The sequence below is a fragment of the Pituophis catenifer genome, unplaced genomic scaffold (genome assembly GCF_029215685.1).
Source record: "Pituophis catenifer annectens isolate HBS135680 unplaced genomic scaffold, rPitCat1.0.hap2 SCAF_1, whole genome shotgun sequence".
Lineage (NCBI taxonomy): Eukaryota > Metazoa > Chordata > Lepidosauria > Squamata > Colubridae > Pituophis > Pituophis catenifer.
Genome location: NW_027256881.1, coordinates 261,545,626 through 261,567,429, shown reverse-complemented (window position 1 = coordinate 261,567,429; position 21,804 = coordinate 261,545,626). Strand labels below are relative to the sequence as shown.

The window sequence follows — 21,804 nt, the reverse complement described above, 5'->3', positions numbered from 1 at the left end:
TTCCCCTTTGGGAGCTTTAAAAAAAAGAGTCAATTGAGGTTTTTTTAGTTGTTCTTTTTTAGACCTAGCCATTTAAAGTTTAGGAAGTTTTAAATTTAGCTTTCATATAAAAATAAAATAAAATAAAACAATATTTGTGCAGCTTTCTGAGATTTAGTGTGTTTCTGTAGTGTTTCACTCCAACTACACAAACACACAAAATCTCACAAAGCTGTATGTGGAATTTTGTGTGTGTAAAGTGTGAAAGTTGGTTTTTTGGACTTTTTGTGGCTGTGTGAGGTTCCTGCTTGTTGCAGGGGCCATTTTGGGTCTAGCACAGCTGCTTTTACATTGTGGGTGAGCCAGTTGTGTTGTGTTGTGTGTGTTTAGAGTGTGAAAGTTTTTTTGGGGGGCTTTTTGTGGCTGTGTGAGGTTCCTGCTTGTTGCAGGGGCCATTTTGGGTCTAGCACAGCTGCTTTTACATTGTAGGTGAGCCAGTTGATGTTTTTTAATTTTTATTTGGTGTGCATTGGAAGAGGGGCAGTCTTATATGGCGAGTATAGCCCAAACCCTATATTTTAACAGGAAAAGTTGGGGGTCGTCTTATACGCCCAGTCGTCTTATACGCCGGAAAATACGGTATTATAACAAAATTACCCTCTTCCTAAATCTGGGAAGGGCAGCTTTTTTCTACATTCCTTTTTTCTCAGACCTTTTTCCAGAAAAGCTGGAGGGTGATCTGGTGATGATATCTGAATGGGCAGTGATGCAGAGAACTCTAAACTTCTTCTTTTTTTTTTTCCAACTGGGGAAAAGTAGAGAAAGAGAACACTCCGGAGACTTAATTATGATTTATGAGGAAGAAAAACACCACTTTTTTAAAAAAATGAGGGAGAGCAACATTGCCAAAATTTATTATTTTTGCCGCTGAATTTAAGCAACGCCATGAAAACAGTTTACCTGCTCAGTATTAAACAATCAGTTCCTTGAGAAAAATGCTCAGTTCTGAATGCCATTAGAATTAGTATTTGGAAGGATGAAGGGGATTTACTAGACTGTATATTATCACTAATGTTGTGATATTTGTCTTATTTCATTTAGAGGCTGAATTGTTGAAAAATTGCTCTTCTTTAAAAGGATGAAAAATCCCTTTTGTCCAATGTCATATTTTCAGTAGACATTAGCACATATTTTGGGGATATTATCAAGCAGAAAAGTTCAGCATTTCTCAGTCTGAAGCATATTGATTGTAAATGATCCTTTATTTTTCCATCATGATTAATAACTTTTTTAAAACTATTTGGGTTTAAAAGAAAATTATGCAAACATTTTTATATAGTTTGGATTGTTTTTGTTTAATTCATAGCATGGATGTCTAAAATAATACAAATGGACCAGAACTTACATTTGTAAGTCACATGTGTAGTATTAGCACTTGGTAGGTAACAGCAGAGGCACCAAATGTCCATCAATAAACCATTACCGATAAAAAAGAAAGAAAGAAAGGTTACTTCAGATCAAGGATCCAGTGTTCTTAGAAGTCTACTCATACTTTTGAGTCTGCCAGCATTTCTTCTAATGGGATGGCATATATACATGCACTCACATATGCAAAAGAATGGTAAAAAGAGTATGACATGACCTGCAATCATCACTTCTTACACACATTCAAATGTTATAGGGCCACAAGAAGGAACAAGATCTATATGTTCTTAATTCTAACATCTGGCTTTATGCATTTCTGCTGAAGGCTGTGATGATGGCATGTCATCCATTGGGATTGCATTGTATGATGTTTCTTTGTGGTTCTGGACGGGGTTCTCATTGGCTGCCATGGGATTGTAGTAGGATAGATCTCCAAAGTTTGCATTGAAAGGTTCAGGTATAGCATCTAGTCGCAGAACTGCAAGATATACATTGACAATATTTACACATATTTTAAACAATGCATCTTTGGACAGAATGTTAAAGACAGTATGTGAATTATTTTAGACCAAGTCCTGCATACAGCAATATGCAATACATTAAATCCAATATATACATGCAGTTATGTGGATTACCCCATGTATGGGCATATCTTTCAGGAAATGCTTTGGTCTCAGATAACTTGGAATTTTATATTCATTCATTCATTCATTCATTCATTCATTCATTCATTCATTCATTCATTCATTCAGATAGCTGCCCATCTCTCAATTACAAAATAAAAATAAAAATGTGGTACTGCACCTACTTAAATAGCATAGGGAGAAGTAGAAAGTTTGGAAAGTAGCCCACCAGGTATGCCCTCTCAGTTATGATAAAACTGTGGAGAGAAGCCTTATTGCAGGCAGACCTGTCATTTCACAACAGCAGTCAGAAATCAAGGCCTTCAAACCAATGACCTGGCATTTGGGATGAGTTCAAATGGCTGGAAAGCTAACTTGGTATGATACTTCAAAACAGCCTTCCCCAAGAATAACCTGACCTCTTTCTCCTATCATATCTCCCTCTGCCCATCTTAACTTCGATGTTCCTACCTGCCCTCAATCCCATCAACTCCAACCTTCCCCATTAAGGTCACCTGGCCCCACCCTCAGAGCCATTACATATATCACTGGCATTCAGCCCATAGGAAATCCCTGATAGCTGTTTCTGCGCACAACTCAAGAACCCACCCACCATCAGTCTCTGTAAGCAGTCTAACCATTGGACCTCTCTCCCATCAACATATCTGCCAGCTGGAAACCCCTATCAACAGGATTCCCATCAGTAAGCACCTCACAATTAGACAGGAGGTCATCTCCAAGCCTTTGGTTCTTTCTAAGCTTGGTTGTTTTCTTACAGATGTTTCATTACCAAATTAAATGAGACCATCATCCCTTCTTCTCTGTCTGTCACCCAAAGAGTGCCAGCTACCTTTCTCCCTCCAGATGCCCAATAAAATTGCTCTGCAAGGTAATCCACCTCATACCAGCACAGACTGAAGTTCTTTGTCAAGAAAAGTTAGAAAAGCAATCTATTAGTAAAGCGCCCCTATCCAAATGGATAAGAGTATTCAAGGTGAAATGAGAGTGAAAAGACTGTTTTCAAGCCACAGGTCAAAGGTTGAATTTGCAATGTGAGAAAAGTAACAACTGGCATCTATTTCTACCCTCTAAATGTATAGCTATCACATTCTTGCAATAGAACTACCAGGAAATATTGATGAACCGTAAAGCAAAATGGTTTTTAGCTGGCATAAAGAAGAAGAGGAACTGAACATATAGATATTGCATAACTTCTTTTCCTCCCCTTAAAACGGATGTCAAACTGGATTTCTTTGAGGGCTGGATCAGCATTGTAGTTCTCTGTGGGCCAGCCAGTGGGGGTGGGGGAGACGGACAGTTGCCTCCTGCAGCACCCTGCTTGCCAAAACAGGGCATGGGAGAGCCATGTGTGCCCCCCATGCCCCGTTTTCAGCCTGGACAGCCTCCTGCAGCACCCTGTTGGCCAAAACGTTTTGGCTGCCAGAGGGACTGCAGGCTGGTCCTTTGCTATTTCCAGGACGGCCCCCTGGGCCAGATTTAAACACTCTGTGGGCTGCATCCAGCCCGCCTTGAGTTTGACACCCCTGCTTTAAAATGACACATCTCAAAACCATACTTTCAAATCACAAAATCCATTTGACTCTTATGACTCTATTTCTTGAAATAGATTATTACCTGGATCATTTCTTGTGTCATCATAAAGTCGCTGATGTCCGAACGATTCAGATTTTCTTTTACCACAGATTAAATATCCAGCCAGGCCAATCAGTGCAGATCCTAACATTGCTCCTACAATTGTTCCAAATATTACCCCTCCATTACTATGACTTTCTGGAAAACAGATAAACATAATCATCTTCATGAAAACAACACCTGGTACTAATGAAAATTTGTTTTGTTTTGTTTAATTCAGAACTTTTCAGGAATAGACACAGATAAGGTTTAAATGAATGCTTGTCCTAAACATTTACTCTTGGTTATTTAACGAAAAAGATATTTTTTCCTTCAAAAAATCCAGAGACAAAGATAATGTGGAAAAGTTTGTGTTAAGGGGGAAGAATATCATACAGGTGGCTGAGGACTGGGTATGAATGTTCTGGCTTTCTTTCTACAGTAATGTTTTAGCAACCCACAGTCTTCCTTGGAGTCAAAGCATCATGGAAAAAAACCAAGAATAAAATTCTATATTTTGTTTGGATTCCTCCAACACTATATTAGGTAAGGTAGTCCTCAGTTTACAACCACAGTTGGGACTGTAAAATTTGTTGATGAGTAGTCTTCTTGTTGTTGTGCCATATCTGTCATCGGACATTGGTGATCATGCTGGCAATCCTATTTTTATCAACAGCTGCATGAAAAAGTGCTGCTGAGCTTTGTCCCTTAGGTTGTCCCTTAGGTTGTTAAGTAGTGTGGTCATTAAATGAGGCATCACATGAATGCAGCCAATTTTACAACCTTTTTTGCACAGTCATTTAGTGAGACATCATGTCACCATGAATTGCAACCTCCTGCTGCTTCCCCATTGACTTTGGTTGTCAGAAGTCAGCTGGAGGGGTTGCAAATGAAGATAATAGACCCTAGTATGCTGCAACCAACATACATACTGTTACCTATGTAAATAGCAAGTGAAGCTAGGGATGTAGGCTTCATTCAGGTCCGGATTTAGCTGGACATTTGCATGCCTACCACTGATTGGTGGATTCAAACGGAGGGAAATGTAAAGCGTTGTCAGTGGCTGAATCGGTGGGACTGTTCCCTTTAAAAGGGAGTGCTGCCAGCTAAGCTTTTGCAGAAGTCACTTACTTAAATAAAGAGCTGAAGTTACTGTCTGTCCTCCTGCCTTTTCATTGCCTCCCACGACCTAACACATACATACCAGTTTTCAAGCACTCCAATCATTATCAGTTGATGGTGAGGACACTGCAATGGTCATAAGTGTGAGGAGCAATAATAAATCACATTTTTCAGCATCATTGTAATGTTAAACAGTTGATAAACAAATGCTTGTAAATTAAGGACTACCAGAAAAACTGTTGAGTGATTGCAAAGTGTCTGTTATTGGGGAAAGGGGGGGGGGAAACAGAGGAAGGTCTTTGTGGATCATTTTGGCATAATTACTAATTTAAATCTGAATTGCATAGCCTATGGCTTTTCAAAGACTCAAGCCATGTGCTGTGAGCCAGAGTCTTAGATGTGGCCTGAAGATTCTGTCCAAAAGTTGCCACTTAATTATGTTTAATGAGGCAAAAGGAGAAAATGCTTAAATATGGGGTAAGAATATAAACTACAATCCATCTAATTAGTTCTGTAAAAATATAAATTCTAGTAAAGGAAAATGTCACTATCCCTTTGATGATGCACTGAATGAAAAAAAATAGTTTAAAATATAGACAGAACAATAATTCTCACCTAAGAAAAATGAAATCTTTCTTAGAATGCTTTGGACAAGTCTACACAAAAACTACTGTTATATACCACCCAGAGTCAATTTTCATGAGATGGGGAAACCATACAAATTTGATTAATAAATAATTTTCACTCAACCAACAACAAATGGACTTACTTGTTTTTAGAAAAGTAGTACAGACTTGTTCCATTCTATTACAGTGATACTCAATGTGTTGAAATTTTGGTAAGAACATCTTTATTGATTCCCTCATAATTTTAAGAACAGGATTACTTGAGATAATATGCTCATCAATTAGATTCCTTTATAATATTTACTTTCTACAATATAAACAATTGTTTCTAAAAATTATTTGCCAGCTGCTTTTAAAGTCAAATTACAACAGTAAGCTGTCTACTGTAGATGCAGTACAATTGCATAGTTCATAGCATTGGGTGGTGACATTAATTAAGGACAATTAATTTTCTTACCTTTCGGGGCTTCTCTTGCTCCTGTAGAGCCATCAGTTGCTTTGGGAGATAGATTTGCTGTTGTTGATAATTTAGTTGTAACAGCACTACTCTTAGTAGTTAGCAACACAGGTGTTGTATTTGATAGATTTTTAGTGGGACGAAATGTTGAACCATCTACTTGAGTTGTGTTATGGAAAACCCTGGTTGTGAAACTGATATTAGGAGTGGTTGTGGTGACACTGTTTGATTCAGTTTCAAATGTCTTGAAGTAAGTGGTGGCTTCATAACTTCTAGAAGTATTTGCAGGCATCCCTGAAGAGGATATTCTATGCTTTACATCTTTTGTAGTAAAAGTTAGTGGATGTCTTGTTGGTAAGAACAAACTGTGAAGAGATGATGTTGGAGTCAGAGTTGAGGTGGTCTTGTTGCTTGAAGTATTGCTTTTTGTTACAGTACTATCATTTGGACTAGCACTGATATTTCTAGGTTCTGTAGAAGTTCTATCAGAGGTCACATTGAATATAGTTGGACTCATAGGAGTGCTGCTTACACTGCTTCTTGAAGATGTGGGATTCACTGCATCTTCACTGTGATTTCTGGCCAACTGCAGACTAATCAGCAGCAAAATGAACAATGTGCCTTCAGTTGTTGGCATTCTTTCACAGCCTCGATACTTGTTTCGTGGTAGAGTGTGCCTAAGGGGAACCTGTTTAAAAATTTATTGAGTTCTTATGGAATTTAATATATCCACAGAAAATATCTTCCTATTCTACTGCTGATATCCTAAACGGGAGGAACTAGGAAATTTCAGTAAATCAGTAATGAATTGTAAATGTGAATTGTTTATACATTTTTCTCATACATTGGAGACTAATATTTTCCTGAGATACATCTATGTTTTGTATACATTCAGGATCTGTGTAATTAGTATCCAGGTCAAATTTTCTGATGTCCTAGGGAGGGTCTGTTCTGCTATTATGTAGAATGTTAACAAAAGAATGTTTATGTATTTAGCGTCACCTGCTTTCAGAAAACCATAGTTGAGGGAGTGGGGGTAGATGACTAATTTCATAGCTAGGGACAGAGGCAGAAGCCTGGTTGAAGGCAATTCCATTTAATATAAACCAAAGACATGCAAATGAACCCCATCAATAAGAAATGCTAAAATTATGCTCCCAGCTCCTGTTCTACTAATATCCTTACAACAATCTACTAATAGGCCAGGTTTACTGCAATCTGTGATTATATTTTGGAGCATCTGACCCAATTTAATGAGATCCTGATAGGGATGCATCTAATCATCATAATCCATTTTACATTATTTTTACATGAACTGAATCATGTCAATTCTCTCAAATATTTGTATCATTCTTTAGTGTTTATTTTTATACATTAACTAGAAATTGTTTTCTGTCAGCCTCATTTCACTGCTTTTGCTTTCTTATGTGGACTTAAGCAAAAGTGAAATGAAAACGATCAGATTTTTTAAAAATTGTGAATAATTTCTCAGCCTAACATGAGATGTATATTGCACTTCCATTTATATCCAGTCCTAGTTTCAGCATATATTTATTACATCACGGGCTATTTCTGTGAATGCAATCAGACTACATTTACAAAGGGTCTCATTTTATTGGCTTGTAATTATTTTGTCACTCTAGCCAGAGTCATTAAAAAAACTAATCATATGTTACTGTCGCTTTTAAGGTGTATTTTATCTAGCTAGTTCTATTCCAAATGTAGCTATTATTTTAGTTAATTGACTCAAATCATTTTAGTTACCGTATTTTCTCCCATAAGTGAAATTATTCAATATATAATTAATGTGCTTAATCTGGGTTACAATTCATGAAAAGATTATTTGTCCTACTCTGTAGCATTTAGCCATAGCTAATAACTATAAAACCACAAACAGAAAGAATAAAAAATTAATGTGACCTTTTATGTTTTGTCATTTAATATTAACATATTCAAAACACTTTTTTTTGAATTTTGCTCAAATCTTTCCTTTTTACATGAAAGCAACTGGCAATATAAAATGAAAAATTTATGCATTAAGAAAAACAAGCTGCCCAGAGTTACCTTGAGGTAAGATAAGCGGTCTATAAATTTATAAATAATAAATGAGAACCAGTAGTGGCGGTGGGTGGTTCGGAGAACTGGTAGCAGTGGCAGCGTGAGGCTCCGCCCACCCACCTGGACATTGTTCCTGGTTAAAACCAGGAAGTAATCTGTTTTTTACCCTCTGAACATGCGCAGAAGGCTTTGTGCATGCACAGAGGGTCCAAAATCGCACGTGACACGCACACGCACTTCTGAACCAGTAGGGAAGGTAAGTAGATTTCACCCCTGATAGATAGATAGATAGATAGATAGATAGATAGATAGATAGATAGATAGATAGACACACACACCATAGCAACATGACATTAATCATCAGTGACCTGAAGAAAGTTCTATCTCAGGCAGGCTTATGGAATGACCTCAGAGTCAGTGCCAGTCTGAACTTTGGGAGAAAGCTATTTTTCTAAAGGCTTTACAGTTGTCATCTATCTCATATGGGGAATAACAACTGTCCTCAACTGGGATGAGCATGTAGGATGGATTAGTTCTACCTGGAGTGTTTCTGGGAGCTAAGCCATGAGGTCATTTAAGGTCAAAAGAGCCTTGATAGTACAGTGGTCTAAGCACCCTGTTATTAACACAGCTGCCTGCAATTACTGCTGGTTCGAATCTCTCCAAGGCTCAAGGTTGACTCAGCCTTCCATCCATTCTAAGCTAGGTGAAATGAGGACCCAGTTTGTGGGGGCAATAAGCTGACTTTGTATAAATATACAAAAGTATGAAGGCTATTGCTTAACGCATTGTAAGCCCCTCTGAGTCTCCGGAGAAAGGCGGCATATAAATCAAATTTAAAAAAAAATCAACACTATGAATTGTGCCTAGAAACGTAATGGAAGCCAATGAAGTTCCCCACATTGTAAACATTACCTTACTATTGCAGTTCTTACCAAGAAGTGGGCAACTGCATTTTGCATCAATGGCAGTTTCCAAGTAGGGTTCAAAGACAACCCCACCTGAAGTACATTGTGGTAGCCTAATCTGATGCATGAGTTTCTGTGGCTCTGGCTTTAGCAGAGCCACAGGAATCTTTAAATTCAGGTCACCTGTTTGTAAATTCTCAGCCTTGATTTGGCTTGTAGTTACTATTAGATGCTAAGCTCAGATCTCAATGATCATTAGACTATTACCCCCCCCCTTTTCCTTCAGAGGAACTGTAATAATAAATATGTGCAACCGGAAACTAATTGAAAAAGTAAATAAAAATAAGAAGGAATGAAACATCTTATTCTCAGTTTAAAAATATATAATTCAAGTCACCAAGAATTAATCCAAGTAAAAAAAAATAATTTACCAATTCCAAACTAGAGTCACAGGTAGACTTTGATAAGTCTCATAATTGTTGCAAAAGTTGGAACAATTTCTTTAAAAGATGATCTACACGTCTTTACTTTTATTGCCATGAAATAGGAATACACACACTTATCAGTTAATATTTTTTCTTTCTTTCATACTGTATAAAAAGGGAATCTAGCTTGTATTAAAATTTTACAATTAAATATAATCTTATTTTTGAACTAAATAACTTTAAAATTAAAATACCTTATATGCATGGAGGTTAAAATAACTAAAATATAATCAGCCATGCATGTAAAATTTTGGTTATAATCTCTCTTTTTTCCTTTTCACAGTTAGCAATTGTAAAAATGTTTAAAAATGTTAAAAATGTTTTTTTTTAATTACATTATTTCCACTGGAGAATGCATATATGCACATATTTTGACATTGTTATGAAAAAGTATGAAACTGCAAATGATGAAATCCAAACTTTGAAGTTGACAGGCGTGGTAATAACCCAGTCAGAAAGTTGCCATTCAGTAAAAAGATTGTTGGAGTAATCCTTTATGCACATGTAGTAAAAAACAAACTAGCATTTAAAGTAATACTGTGCTACCTCAGCAACAGTTTCACAAAAGTAGACTTTCTAACAATGAACACAAAAAGGAGTTATAAACACAATATCAATTAAATATGCTTGTTTCACATCTTTAAGAACTGTCCAGAAGTGTGTCAGATCGTTTAACTGATCTGGACATGACCTAGCTGACATAAAGATAAGGTTTTAACCAAGCACACTCCTAAAAGGTGACTGCAAGTGAAATTGCTGAATGGAAGCCATGAAAAGAAAAAACCTCTTACCTTTTCAACTCAATAATGTTAGAGAAGTGCTGAAATGATTTGCTTCTAAACTGGAGTGCAATTAGCTTAACAGTCTGTTGAAAGGAAGAGGAGTCAAGTAATGGAAATGTATCAGTGTTGCAGTGGACAGGAATGCAGGGTAGGAATTAAATTAGGTGGGGCTCTATTTCTCTGGGTGTAACAAGAGCACCTGAGAACCAGAATGACTGCTTCTCGGTAGTCATTGTGAAGGCATACCATTCATAGAATGTGAAACTATTGAAATTAAGGGGATGGGTGATTCTGATACTTCCCCCAATGATGCATGATGTGTACTGTGTTCTATGAGAGAAATACTTTCAAATATGAGAGAGAGAGAGAGAGAGAGAGAGAGAGAGAGAGAGATTTTTACGAATGACCTGCCAATTTTGTAATATACACTTTTACTACTTAGCATTGTGAGCTGAGGATCCAAATGTTGTTGCCGCCGCTGCTGTTTTAATTGACTGTCTTTCAAAAAGTTTTTTTTTAAAAAAAATCCAAAATATTTGATTAAAGAACTGACACTGTTTTAGCCACAACACACTGTGTTTCAATCTGTTTCAGCTTGAGGCAACATTGCTGTTAAATTTATATCTAAATATTGCAAACTAAATAGGGAACCAATTTTCTTTGCCTGAAAAGAAAAGGGAAAAAGAAATCTGCTCTGTATGTTATACAGAGCTTCTTGTCTAGCATATATCAGGGACTGACATGAGACTAAATGACAAATTATATATGCAGCCTACTAATTAAAAGAGAGAAAGCTTTTTGAAAGACAACACTTTCATTTTCTCCAGCCCTAATACACTCTCCTGAATTCCTAAAATGCATCACTTCATAGACAAGAACTCTTCTAAATGATGAGCCTTATCAGGGAAGCTGAGGAAAGGAGAAGATCATTCAGATCAGGTGGAAAGCTCTGTCTAATAAGTAGAACTATGGAGTCCTTAGTTCTTCTCTGTGCTTGGTGGTTTTCTTGCAGAAGTTTTGTCACCAAACTAACATCATCAATGCTAGAAGGGAGTGGGGTTTGCTCTTATTATTATATACTAGCAGCTTGACCGTGTCAATATTGATAGAAGTGTCCTTGGTGATTCTTGATAAGGCTATTGTTTACTACTAACTTGTTTGTCTGCATTGATAAAGGTAAAGGTAAAGATTCCCCTCGCACATATGTGCTAGCCATTCCCGACTCTAGGGGGTGGTGCTCATCTCCGTTTCAAAGCCAAAGAGCCAGCACTGTCTGAAGACGTATCCATGGTCATGTGGCCGGCAAGACTAAACACCAAAGGCACACAGAATGCTGTTACCTTCCCACCAAATGTGGTTCCTATTTTTCTACTTGCATTTTTTATGTGCTTTCGAACAGCTAGGTTGGCAGAAGCTGGGACAAGTAACGGGAGCTCACCCCATTACGTGGCACTACTGAACTGCCAACCTTTCGATCGACAAGCTCAGTGTCTTAGCCACTGAGCCACTGCGTCCCTATACTGCATTGGTAGACACTGGTATATAAAAATAAGAACAAACTCCATTCCCTTCTAGCTCTCCCTTCTAGCACTGACAATGTTAACTTATTTGATAATAAAACTTCTGCAAGAAAATCACCAAGCTCAGAGAGTACCAAGAACCCCAACAGTTCAACCGCGAGCTGCAAATATTCTCTTCTATAAGTAGAATTGCCTATCCCATTCTAACCAAGAACCATTATTTTGTTGGATTTCGTGAAGAAAAAAGGACAGAAGAGCTGCTATTTGCCTCTTCTTTCTACCAGAACTTCTCATGATGTTAACTTTAACCTTTACAATTGAATAAATCTAAGTAGACAAATATTTCTACATTTTTAGAAACATCTCCTGTAAGGTATAACTTTATTTCCTTTCCTATATGTGATGCCTTTTCAAAGTGTCAAGTTAACCTACCAGCGTATTCAAAAGTCCACTTTGGGAAGGTTATGTTTTTTCCAAGTGTTTTGAGAAAGGAACTCCCTCAGGTGTAACTGAAATGTGCTTGGCTTGTTCTTAGTTAAAATTCTTGAAGTATTTAAGGATACTTCATAGACTACTTCAGATAATTTCTCCGACAAGCTACTCTGCACCAGAACAGGATGCATGTCTTTCCCAAAACCACATAATTCAGAATATTGTAGAGTCTCATTATGACGAGTCATAATTCCTTTTACTTATTTATTTTTCTTTATTAAATTTATATAACTACCATCTCAAACATGACTATGAGTAATATATACCTAATATGGCATCAAAATGACTTTCATAATGACTGAGGTTCAAATACAAAAAGGATAGTTAGTAGATAATCCAGTTCTATGAAGAAGTGCCTTTTCCAATGTGTAACATTTTAAGTAGATGGATATCTATTTTTAAGCACCATGATGCCAAAATGAAATATTTAACCATGTTTTAAGTAGCAGGTTTGCATCTCAGGTACAGTATTAGTGATAAAACTGATGTACAGTGGTATATAGTAAGAGCTCTGTTGGCACAGTGGCTAAGTGCTGTACTGCAGGCATACTCTGCTCACAGCCTGGAGTTTGATCATGACAGGGCTCAAGGTTGACTCAGCCCTCTGTCCTTCCAAGGTCAGTAAAATGAGGATCCAGATTGTTGGGGCCAATATGCAAATAATGGTTACATTGTAAGCAACCCAGAGAGTGCTAAAGAACTTTGGGGTGGTGTATAAGTCTAAAATGCCATTGCTATTGCTATTCCTCAATTACTACATTAAAAGCTATAATTAACATTTTAGGGGGGAAATAATTTCTTCCCCAAGATTAGAATGGCCTCAACCCTGCTGCCTTTTGTTTAAATGCTGTTTAAATGTTAGTTGCTCAGAGTGAAATGAACAGCCATTTAGGATGGATGAATTTCTGTTCTATTACATCAACCTCCAATAAAGAACTCTATAGAGTTCTGGGGCAAAGGTTTATTTTACCAGGAAATTTGCCATGGTTAGAGCCTCCACCCACCTGTTATTAATCCCTTACTATAAATGTCATAACAAATTCTAGGACACATTGCAAAAGGGCAAGTTCTCTTCTTTAAGGTGATCTGAGAGGTAACCTGTAATGTTAGCACTGTACAATGCTCTTGAGTGAGAAATTAAACACTTGAATTATATAACATGGCAAAAATGATGTTCAGAAAAAGACAACCAAAGTCAGTGGGAATCTTCTCAAGCACTGCTAAGATGGAGCAGTGACTATGGGAAAATAAAATGGTAAAACTTATGAGTGCAGTCTCCAATCATCTTGTCTTTCTTCAATGTTTGTAATGTTGAAAATGTGACCATCAAGGCAGTGCCTACTTGAAGATATACGGTACTTCTTAGCCACATTGACTTATGGCGCCATCTTCTGCTGATGTTGATGATTTGTATTTTTTAAACTATTTGGAAGTACAGTTGGCATTGATGACCCCTACGTTTTAGTACCTCAAGCCAGTACCACCTTGGCCTTAACCTAAAGCCAGCCCTGGGGTAATCATTAGATTAAGGGAAAGTCTATAGATACAGCTTCTCTTTTTGTTATTTTTTTTTTCAAAATATGACATTTGCAACTTAGAGCTGAAAAATCCATTACCATGAATTTTCACATGAAAGCAGATATGTAATTTTTCTTAACTAGTTCTGAGAACATACCTTTACTTTATCAAATTGAATTTCTGGATTTAATGATGCCTCACCGTTTTCAAAGAGATATGGAAGTTAAACAATATAGGTTTCAGCATAGGTTACATCAACATAGGTTACCTATCTTATGAAACTGGATAAATCCCTGTGTTTTAAAAATATTAACGAAAATAGAGAATTCCATTTTCTCAGAATTCCTTTCTAAATTTGGAATTGTGGACCAATAAACTGTCAATCGCTTCAGTGATAAGATATTGATATATATCTCATGGGTTTTTTTTACAGCTACAGTCTTCTTAGAGTTTTGGAAAAGACGACGAGCTGTACTTACTTATGATTGGGACCTCATAGACTGGGAAGATGAAGAGGTAAGAATCCTTTATAATAGCAGTTTTGATATCAACATGCATTGATTTTTCAAGACTGACAGGTATCATGCAACATGTCTGCCTCTTTGACAGCTTATATTTATTGAATGTCAACTTCAGCTTGATTTCTTTTATACCTAATTACTTGAATGTGATTGAACACACACACATAAGATTACAACCTGACAAATGATCATGAATAATAATAGAATGCTGACTGAATTAAGCATTTAAAGAGATAGAGATAGATGATAACATTATTTCAATCACTTCTATAGAGAGAGTCACCTTCGGCAAGGCGAGTAGCATACAAGTTTGATTGACAAGCATGCAAGCAAACAAATGAATAAATAAATAGTTTGTTTATTGCATTTTTGTGCCAGGATTACTTTTCTTAGTATTTGTTTCCATTTATGATAATGCTAGCTTGTTGTTGCAGTCAACAGAACTCTAGAATTTGGATGTACATGCATATAGTCCACTAGTCCCAGCACAGAGAGACCTATATCCGCACACAAACATGTCTGAACTAAACTAAAACTTTGCAATTGCAGGAAGAACTTCGTCCCCAGTTTGAAGCAAAATATTCTCAAGTGGAGCGTGTAAATCCTATAACAGGAAAGCCTGAACCTTTTCAACCTTTTCCTGATAAACTAAGTCGACTAATGGTATCTGTGTCAGGAATATTTTTCATGGTAAAATCTCTGAAATTGTCTACTTCTTCTTGTATTCCTGGTTAACATTTGTCAAATTAATCTGACCTAATGAATAATGCAGGTAGTCTTCGACTTACAACCACAATTAAGCTCAACATTTCTGTTGCTAAGTGAGATATTTGTTAAGTGTTTATTTTACAACCTTTCTCAACCATAGTTATGAAGTGAATCACTGCAGTTGTTAAATTAGTAACAGGGTTGTTAAGTGAAACTGGCTGCCTCATCGACTTTGCTTGTCAGAAGGTCACAAAAGAGGATCCCATAACCTGAGGACACTGCAACGGTCATAAATATGAGTTGGTTGCCAAACATCTTAATTTGTGATCATTTGACCATTGGAGATGCTACAAGGGTTGTAAGCGTGAAAAAGGGACATAACTCATTTTTTTTCAGTGCCGTTGTAACTTTGAACAGTCACTAAATGAACTGTTCTAAGTCGAGGACTACCTGTACAGATGAGTCACATAATCATGGAGTCACGTCTTGGTCTTAATGCACAATTGTATGTGTTTCTTCAATTTTCATATGTCTGCAGATTTCATTAGTTCTAACTGCAGTGTTCGCAGTAGTGGTCTATCGCCTAGTGGCTATGGAGCGTTTTGCCTCTTTCCAGTGGTATTTCATAAAAATGTACTGGCAGTTTGCAACTTCAGGCACTGGCGTCTGTATCAACTTTATAATCATCATGTCCCTTAATGTAGTAAGTTCCTGATTTTTTTGGGGAAGGGGGGGTGATAATAGAGACATATTAATAAATGTATTAAAATATAAAGTCGGTACACCATGTTTGCCGGTTTGCTATAATCTCAACAAATCGAATAGGACTGATTCTAGTTTAGAATCTAATTTATATTTGAATTTCTTCCTGTTCAGATAAAAGTGTAATTGCTCAATTTTTAAGATCAGCACAGAACTATTTTGATTATATAAGCTGGTTAAAATGCTAAGTCTGTCACAATTAATATCAAGAGCTATTGTGATAAAAATGTGAGACTAAGGACTGGGATCCTACTGTGTTATAGAATTCAGAGTTAATTAGTTATCTTTCAATTTAATGTCCACCACCGTGTCGCCGTGATTATAATGTGAATGTGGGGAAAGACCTCATAAACAAACATCTCAAAGGTGCTTTTTCCCAAAAGGCAACCAGGCTTCCTTGGTTTTTTCTTTGAAAACATTTAACTTCTCATCCAAGAAGCTTCTTCAATTTAGAAACGAAGAAGCTTCTTGGATGAGAAGTGAAACTTTTTCAAAGAAAAAACCAAGAAAGTCTTGATTGCCTTTCCTTTTGGAAAAAAGCATCTTTGGGACAACCATGACCTAGATCAGGGGTGTCAAACTCAGTTTCACTGAGGGCTGCATCAGGGTTGTGTTTGATTTTGGGGGGGTAGGGGGGCATGGCCAGCTCAGCATCACTTATGTCGGGGCGCCTGTGGTGGCCCAAGAGCTCTGCCAGCAAAAACGGGCTCCCAAGTTCGGTTTTCAGTTGTGATGGCTTCCTTCAACCCTCTGCCAGTGAAAACTTTGCTAGCAGAGGCACCATGGGCCAGTCCTGTGCTGTTTCCAGGGTGGCCCTTTAGGACAGATCTAAGCACCCCATGGTCCAGATCCACCCCACAGGCCTTGAGTTTGACACCCCTGACCTAGATGATTGAGTATCTCCATAGACACTTGTAAATAAACCTGGGCTTCTTGAAAGGTTTTAAAATACAATGATTAAATTAATGTTCAAAGAGTGTTCAACACACAGCCAATTGATGAATTATCTTAGATAGTTAACAATAGCTTTCTAGACAGCTTACGATATACCAGCAAAAACAGCTCAAAATGCTTGCTTAAAATCAGAATCCAGAAGAATGAAAATGCTTTTTAAAAACTAAAATACTGTTACCATTACAGGATAATCCCTAAGGTATGGCAAATGAAAGTGCTTGGTCTGAAAATGAGATTACAGCAGATACAAGTCAGGCTATTCTGCAGCAAGCATTTGCAGTCAATGCCGTGGCTGAGGTAGCCCATTGATTGATTGCTATCTGCCTTCCTCACATGACAAAGGCACTCATACTTTCTAGCCAAATCAGGCACTAAAGCACTCTCAGGGGATGAACAAAGAACCATTTGATTCTGCAGACCATGAGTAATAAGATGGGGATCCATATAGTACACGCTAAGGTATACTACGACTGAAAAATAAGCGAGACTTAATTAGCTGGCTGGTACTTCAAACCACATAGTGCAGACAGCTTGAAACTGGAGGGAATACTTGCAATCTTCACACGAAGCCTTCCAAAGCTATATCAGAACAGGAAAAGAAAAACATTAAAGACATAATTGTAAACTTGTTCTGAATTTGAATGTGGCTGAAATTTTAATAAATTCAAGCCACATTTAGTTTTCATCTTACCCCTGTTTATTTTCTGGAGTACGATTGCTAATACACCACATTTCACATTCCACAGCCTGGAAAAAAGAAAAAAGAAAAGTACATCAGTGACATAACATCCACTTCTAAATTCAAGAGCTGTTCAGTTCCCGGAATTTCCTACTGAAGTAGGAATTTTGGAACTATTCGTTCTAATAGGTTCACTCTATGTTGATGTAATCTTATTTCTTGGTTACTGTGCAGTTTAAATACAATGAGACAATAGGTATTTAATTGAGAAAGTTGTTTTCCCTGAAAAAGATATCTTTATAAATATATTTCTCTTAAATAATAACAATAATAATACACACACACTATTACTATTTGCCAGCAATCTTACAACTGTTATTAGTTGTATTTGAGACTACAGCAGGTTAATATCCACCAAAAGGAATATAAAACTCAAGAAAAGAACGTGGACATTCTGAAAATACAAACTTTAATATTTGCAGATGCCCACACATCATAAATGTCAGCGAAGGGCAAAATCTGGAAGTTAAACTGCAGTCCCATTTGCATTTCAAATCTGGGTATAACTTCATAGAAGCCTTTCCTGCTGCAGTAAACAAGATTTTAATTAGACATTCTATTTAAAATTGAACCGAGGGAAAAAAGCAAATCGCTTCCCTTGTCAAAATGCTATTGAACTGAATGCAGTTGGGGGGATTTCATAGCTATTATCCCCTCTACTTCATATCTCTAATCTCCCTAAGAACATTACATCTTTAATAGAAGAGGCCTTCTCTTTTTTTCTATTCATATTGAGGACTGTATTCCATGACCTCAAATGATATTTTTTTTTCATTTCAAAATAAACATCAAATAAGCAAGCATTGTTACAATTTGCAGGAAGCGATATACACACACCAGAATGCAGGAATGTCTGCAAAAGGGGTTTTAAATAACCAAATTTTTATTGCAAATATACCATTGAAACCTTCAGTCCTTTTTTAAGGGCGTGAAAAAAGTGGTGGGGTTTCAATTGCATAATCCTAGCTGCCCTCTTGACTTTTTTGCCCCCTTTCCACAGATGATTCTTTCAGAACACTTATTTCTCTCCTTGAAAGGCATGAGGAGGTTTGGACAAAGGCTTGAACAAGAAAATATATGGAGTGAGGCAATGCACATTTCAGGAAAGCAGGCTTTTAAAAAAAAAAAATGTGTTTATCTCCTCTACTTATTCCTGGGGAATTTCAGGGACCACAATGACAAGCTGATTTTGTCTCAACTGTAAATTTTGCTAGGTGATCATTTTGAAGGAAACTCATCAACGGAATCAGGGTCCGTTACTATAGCAGTTATCAGTGTTATTAAAATGGAAGAATAAATGTGTCACAGCAACTTGCCGTTTGTTAATGGCTCTCTGTGTTTACTGCACTGGGGAAATCTATCCTTGACGCCTTTCTCTAACAATATAAAAACTATCTGAAATCTCATAGCTGGAATGCAACAAGTGCAGGCAAAGTACTCTCCAGAAAGGCAAAGCTCTTACAATTATGGAGATACTCCAAGAAACATATATCAGATTTAAATCTGCCAGCCTTCCGGGTAGAAATTAGAAGTTAGAAGAATGGGTGTGGATTACTTACTTGGACTGATATCTATAAAACTGGAAATTCCAGTTTAAAATGCACTCAATCTGTGGTCACAAGCACACCATTCTTTGTCAATTACTCGGTTAGCATTCTAATGATATAGTGTATGGCATTTCTCTCAAGGGCAAACACTTAACACACTCACAATCCTGGTCAAGCTATTCATAGGTAAGGCATAAATTGCCTTTGATATTTTTTTTCCTGTTGCTTATAGTAGGAAATATTCATCATTAAGAAGTTGAATTAGAGGTTATTTTTTACACATGGTTTTTAGAGCTAAAATCATGCTTTAAAGTGGGATGTTTGAAAAATGTATCTTCCTCTCTTATGTTGGTTTCAGGTATATGAAAAAGTTGCCTACCTTTTAACAGATCTGGGTAAGTAAAGTTTCTTCCAGGAGTTGAGGTGACTTTAGTTCCACTGGAAATGTGGCACTTGCAGAATACAGTATTGGCCCTAAATTTTATATTCTATTCTATTAGGGTTAACCCAAAAGCTTTGTTTGGGGTTTAAACCACTCAGTGTTTTAAGATTGGAAATAACCAATAAAACTCAGCAAGTTAATAAGAAAATAAAGTAATAAAGTGTTATGATAGTGTTCTACTTTGCTTTGTTTCTTCGTTGTTCTGCCTTGTTCTAATAAAGTTTCCAGAAGTACAGATATTATCACAAACTGATTATTTGCTCATCAACTTAATACATTTTATTTATTTATATCTCACCCTTATTATTTTCACAAATAACTCAAGGTGACAAACATCTCCAGCACACCTTCCTCCTCCAATTATCCCACAATGACAGTCCTGTGGGGTGAATTGGGCTGAGAGAGAGAGTGTGTCTGGCCCAAAGTCACCCTGCTGATTTTCATGGGTAAGGCGGGACTTGAATTCATGGTCTGTTGCTTTCTAGCCTGGTACCTTAACCACTAGACCAAACTGGCTCTACAGTTTTCCCTACAACCTGTAGGGCTGTATCCAAACCAACAATATACAGTACCTACCCCTAATATAACCCTAAGGGAAGAACTTTTTGTTCAAACCCTGAATCTTATCTTGCTTATTGCTTATCTTGCAATAAGTTAAAAGGGATAGGAGTAACTGACTATCCACCTTGTTTCATTTTGCATACATGCATAGTTACCCATCTTTGCATTCCTTCAGAACTGCAAGCTGTTCCTGATTTTCACTAGGATTAACAATCCTGGCTTCCAAAAATCTGAATGAAACAGGGTGACAGCAAAAGTCAGAGCTTTCTTCATCTCATTGCTGTCACCTAGCCCAGACCTAATTTCTAGAGGAGTTACATTTAATATTAGCAATAAAGAATTTTAAAGACTAAAGGCACTCACGAGTGATAGGTATCAAACACAAGACTGCCCAATCTACTGAAAATGATATTGAGTATCATTCATCAAGGTACCCAATATACTGAAGAAATTAATGGTCATAGAATTATAATAATTTTCTATTGCAGTTTTACATTAGTGGTAACACATTGAGCATTGAGTTACACGGATTTACTCCCAAGATATGGATGCTTGTGTGTGTGTGTGTGTGTGTGTGTGTGTGTGTGTGTGTGTGAGAGAGAGAGAGAGGGGGGGGGGGAGGGAGGGAGGGAGAGAGAGAGAGAGAGAGAGAGAGAGAGAGAGAGAGAGAGAAATTTATTTTATTGGCAAATATTTTATATCTGTTTGTTTGATGTATTTGTATACTACTATAATCTCCTTCCACGTGAGAATTTACAAAGCCTCCCAGAATTTCACTATAGTTCGATTTTATGGCTAGAATTAAAACTGTATTCTTACCATTCCAAGTTTCAGCTTTGACTTAATAGACAGGTTGGAATCTAAATGGTATATGCTTAAAATGAAAAATGTTGTGTTCTTTGACAGCCTATGATGGAATTTTTGTTGAGACTTTTTGTTTTCTTTTTATAGAACACCCCAGAACAGACTCAGAGTGGGAAAACAGTTTTGCTTTGAAAATGTTTCTTTTCCAGTTTGTCAATTTAAACAGTTCTATTTTCTACATTGCATTTTTTCTTGGAAGGTAAGTTAACTTAAAATGAATTGAGAAAATAGTTTTGCGATGTACTAACATTGTTTTTAGAGGGATAACAATGCCCTTGAACAGTAAAGCATGCTTCACAATCCAGTGCCTAAATGGAAGGAAGGAAGGAAGGAAGGAAGGAAGGAAGGAAGGAAGGAAGGAGGGAGGGAGGGAGGGAGGGAGGGAGGGAGTCCCTACTCCTCCACATTTGATTGGCTAGTGCAACTAGTGCTTGACAATAATTTAACCATAAATGCCTAAATGACAACTGATGAAGTAGATAGGAGCTGCTTTGCTTGATTATTTTTTCTGTGTTGTGCATGTCGGAGGGAGGGAGGAAGATCAGGAGGGAGGGGTGGGAAGATGTGATAAGTGTGCACTTGTATATTTTGCTATGTATCTACTACATGGTATGCACATGTTTGAATAAGTATTTATAATTCTGCTTCATTTGTTTCTTGCTTATAAAGCAAATGACCAGAGATCAATAGATTGCCTACAGAGATAAATGCTGTAAATTATATTTGGTGAACACATATTGTGATATGGGAATTGCATTCACAGACATCTGTTTCTAACTGTGCTGATGAAAAATGGGTAGTATGGTGTGCAAGTATAAGAGACAGAGTTTGCATTGTAACATTAAAACTTGTTTTTCTCATTTGCCCCCTTTTGCAGATGCTAGTATTGCATTGTTTCAGTTCTCTTGATTGTGTCTTTGTTCCTCTGCCAATTACAGACTAACTCCTGGCTTTCTTCTGTATGAATTTTCATGCTCTATTTTGTACGCATTGTTCTCAAACTCCTTGGCCCTCCCTGCTGTTTCATGGAGAGTTATGAAAAGCTATATCATTGTTTATGGTCAGATTGTTAAATTCAA

The 21,804-nt window shown here is 37.0% G+C and overlaps 2 protein-coding genes across 2 annotated transcripts in view; one reads left to right on the top strand and one right to left on the bottom strand.

Annotated features, from left to right (window-relative positions):
* The window catches only part of LOC139327657 (anoctamin-3-like), a 75,152-nt gene that overhangs the window by 43,484 nt on the left and 9,864 nt on the right, over nt 1-21,804 (top strand). The window contains exons 11-15 of the mRNA XM_070957544.1: nt 14,061-14,143; nt 14,698-14,838; nt 15,395-15,559; nt 19,217-19,253; nt 20,813-20,924. Of these exons, the coding sequence (XP_070813645.1) occupies nt 14,061-14,143; nt 14,698-14,838; nt 15,395-15,559; nt 19,217-19,253; nt 20,813-20,924 (538 nt within the window). The remainder of the gene's footprint in view (nt 1-14,060; nt 14,144-14,697; nt 14,839-15,394; nt 15,560-19,216; nt 19,254-20,812; nt 20,925-21,804) is intronic.
* MUC15 (mucin 15, cell surface associated) lies at nt 1,698-6,501 on the bottom strand. The gene is made up of 3 exons (XM_070957543.1): nt 5,865-6,501; nt 3,663-3,818; nt 1,698-1,882 (listed from the first exon to the last, which is right to left on the bottom strand). Exons 1-3 carry the CDS (start codon nt 6,499-6,501, stop codon nt 1,698-1,700), a joined length of 978 nt encoding a protein of 325 aa, XP_070813644.1.

Bases quoted from the DNA above. Each gene is read 5' to 3' on its own strand.
- MUC15 (XM_070957543.1), bottom strand. From the start codon at position 6,501: ATGCCAACAACTGAAGGCACATTGTTCATTTTGCTGCTGATTAGTCTG. The intron at 3,819-5,864 runs GTAAGAAAATTA...TCTGTTTTCCAG, and splicing joins AGCAAGAGAAGCCCCGAAAG to AAAGTCATAGTAATGGAGGG. The intron at 1,883-3,662 runs GTAATAATCTAT...TATATCTTGCAG, and splicing joins TGACACAAGAAATGATCCAG to TTCTGCGACTAGATGCTATA.